This window comes from Halyomorpha halys, unplaced genomic scaffold (genome assembly GCF_000696795.3).
Source record: "Halyomorpha halys isolate HHAL.00 unplaced genomic scaffold, Hhal_1.1 Scaffold194.1, whole genome shotgun sequence".
Taxonomy (NCBI): Eukaryota; Metazoa; Arthropoda; class Insecta; order Hemiptera; family Pentatomidae; genus Halyomorpha; species Halyomorpha halys.
The window spans coordinates 388,714-391,114 of NW_027108392.1; the positions used below are offsets into that span (position 1 = coordinate 388,714).

Sequence of the window (2,401 nt, forward strand, 5' to 3'; positions counted from 1 at the left end):
GTTGCGGTCAAAAAAAGAACAAATAGTTTATAACTATTTAATGTCCGACGTTTTGCCCCACTTTGCTGAGCTGTTCAAAGCGAAAAAGGACATTAATTAGTTAAAAACTATTTGTTATTTTTTGACCGCAACCCTGACCATCTTCTTATATAAATATAAATAGTATTTATTTATTTTCATATTTAATCAACTTCGTCTTCATTATAATTGTTTCTGAATAGGATACGGAAAAAACAAGGACATTGCCAAAAGGATGTCAGCAAAGCTCATTTTAGATAAATACCAAGACATTAAAGAACAAAAGAAAAAGGAGCAAAAACTGAAAATTGCTAGTAAATCAGATAATGCTATCGACAAATAAAACTGCTTTAAGATAAACCCAAACTTATGACTATAAAATAAAACAAAATAAAATTATTACATAGTTTATATAAGAAATTAGAGTTCCATATACTTAGGCAGCTGCTCAATTAAGGTCCATGCCTCACTGCATTGGAATTGAAGAAAGGATTCTCTTATATACCCTTGTGTCAAGGTTTTGGGATATATTGTTTTACTATGAAAGACGAAACTATACCTCTCCACTCCTTTACAAGTGTGCCAAGAGGCAAAGCATTGGGTTGTGGGCGAATTAAATCCTCAGCCCACTGTTTAGAATAACATCCAGAGCACCGGAATCTGGGGAAATAATTTTTAAGATGCTCTACAAAATAGTTCACATTAACAACCTTCCTATCAAGACAATGTTAAGGTCAACTCTCAATCTAATGCTCGGCAGTCTCCAAATTTTGAGGGCTGTATTGCCTTGAAGTTATAGCATCTAACCATGGACCTGTACTTTACCTAATTGATGGAGAAGTACCAGCTCCACCACCCAGTTTTGGAACCACTGCCCTACTATATTCATAAAAATTCAGCCTCGCCTCATGCTTGAATTGCCCCCACTAATAGAACCCACCACTAACTATGTTACATAAAAATTATCTTTTATTCCACAGCAATGGGTTGTAATAAAAAAAAAATTAGTTCTGATGGGAGTTGTAATCTCTTAAAACAAAACTAGATTCATCACAACAAAAACTCAGTTTGCCTCTTTCTTGGTAAAGTAAATATTTTGTTAAATTTAAAAAATATTGTGGACTAAGTTTCCTCAAAATTAAACCATTCCAAAGTAATGCCAGAACCCACCTTTCACAGTGGGGGTTGGAGATTGACACACCCCATAAATTAAATACATAAATTTTTAATAGACATCTATAAATGTGAATACCACGTTTATTCAAAGCTACCCTATTAGTTCTTAAAAAGTATCCAGATGCCGCTTATCGACAGGGAGTATTGATTTTATTCATTAGATACTAGACATTAATTTTATCTAGATAAGGTGTAGTGAAATTATCATTCTTGTTTAATTTATTTTATTAAGAATTCATTAATTAAATTTCATTTTGGGGCCATCAGAGACAATATTGGTTTTCCACTAGATAATAAACAATGGACTAGTAAGGAGAAATGTTATGTACTATAAATAAGTTAAAATGAGACAATGTTATTGTACCTAATGCTCAACACGAAGAGGCCTCTCACCTCCAAATATTTCTAGTAGAATTCATATAGAACAGATACATCAAAACAAACAAGATAAGTATTTCACTGTATACCTTCAAGTACCACTGGTAGAAAAAGGTAATATTCAATCTGAGTTATGTAACCATACGTAATGCAACCTATTAATTTAATGTTTTTTTTGTTTAGGGGGATCGAAAAAGAAAAAAAAAAGTGCACCTGAAGATGGGGCGACAGCTCCAAAAAGTGATTTAATTAATGATTTCTAAATAAAGGATATTAAAAAAGGAAGAAGATAGTTGGAGGTGGGGTCAACAAAAAAACATAAATAAACAAAAAGTTATTTACTTATGCCAATGTTTTGAGCTGAGTGACCTTCATCAGGAAAGCTAGTAGGGAATTCTGGCTAAAACAGTCAAAATGTCGGCATAAATAAATAAAATTTTGTTTATTTATGTTTTTTTGCTGACCATACTTCGACCATCTTCTCTTATTAGTAATCTACCATCAACTATCTACACCTCATTAAAAAGGAAGATAATTTCACCATAACCAACTAGAAATAAATAAAATCTTCCGGTTATTAAACTTTAATTATAGGATTAATTTTATCATGCTCTGCTATTCATTGGATGTTAAAATAATTTTCTAATTAATTAATTAATATAATATATGATTGAGTAAAAATCTGATGGTGAAGTGTGATTCTGACCAAATCACTTCCTTGCACAACCGTTGTTCTAGTATTTCCTTACCCTTCTTGGGTTATAGCTGAACAGATTTAATTTAATATATTAATCAATTAATAATTTTATTTTCAATTTGTCTATGCATA

General features: G+C 31.4%; 1 protein-coding gene across 1 annotated transcript in view; it reads left to right on the plus strand.

Annotated features, from left to right (window-relative positions):
• Nucleotides 1-384, plus strand: part of LOC106679312 (uncharacterized) — a 67,464-nt gene extending 67,080 nt beyond the window's left edge. The window contains exon 9 of the mRNA XM_014418394.2: nucleotides 222-384. Within this exon, the coding sequence (XP_014273880.1) occupies nucleotides 222-361 (140 nt within the window). The 3' untranslated portion in view covers nucleotides 362-384. The remainder of the gene's footprint in view (nucleotides 1-221) is intronic.
• Nucleotides 385-2,401: the final 2,017 nt, after the last annotated feature.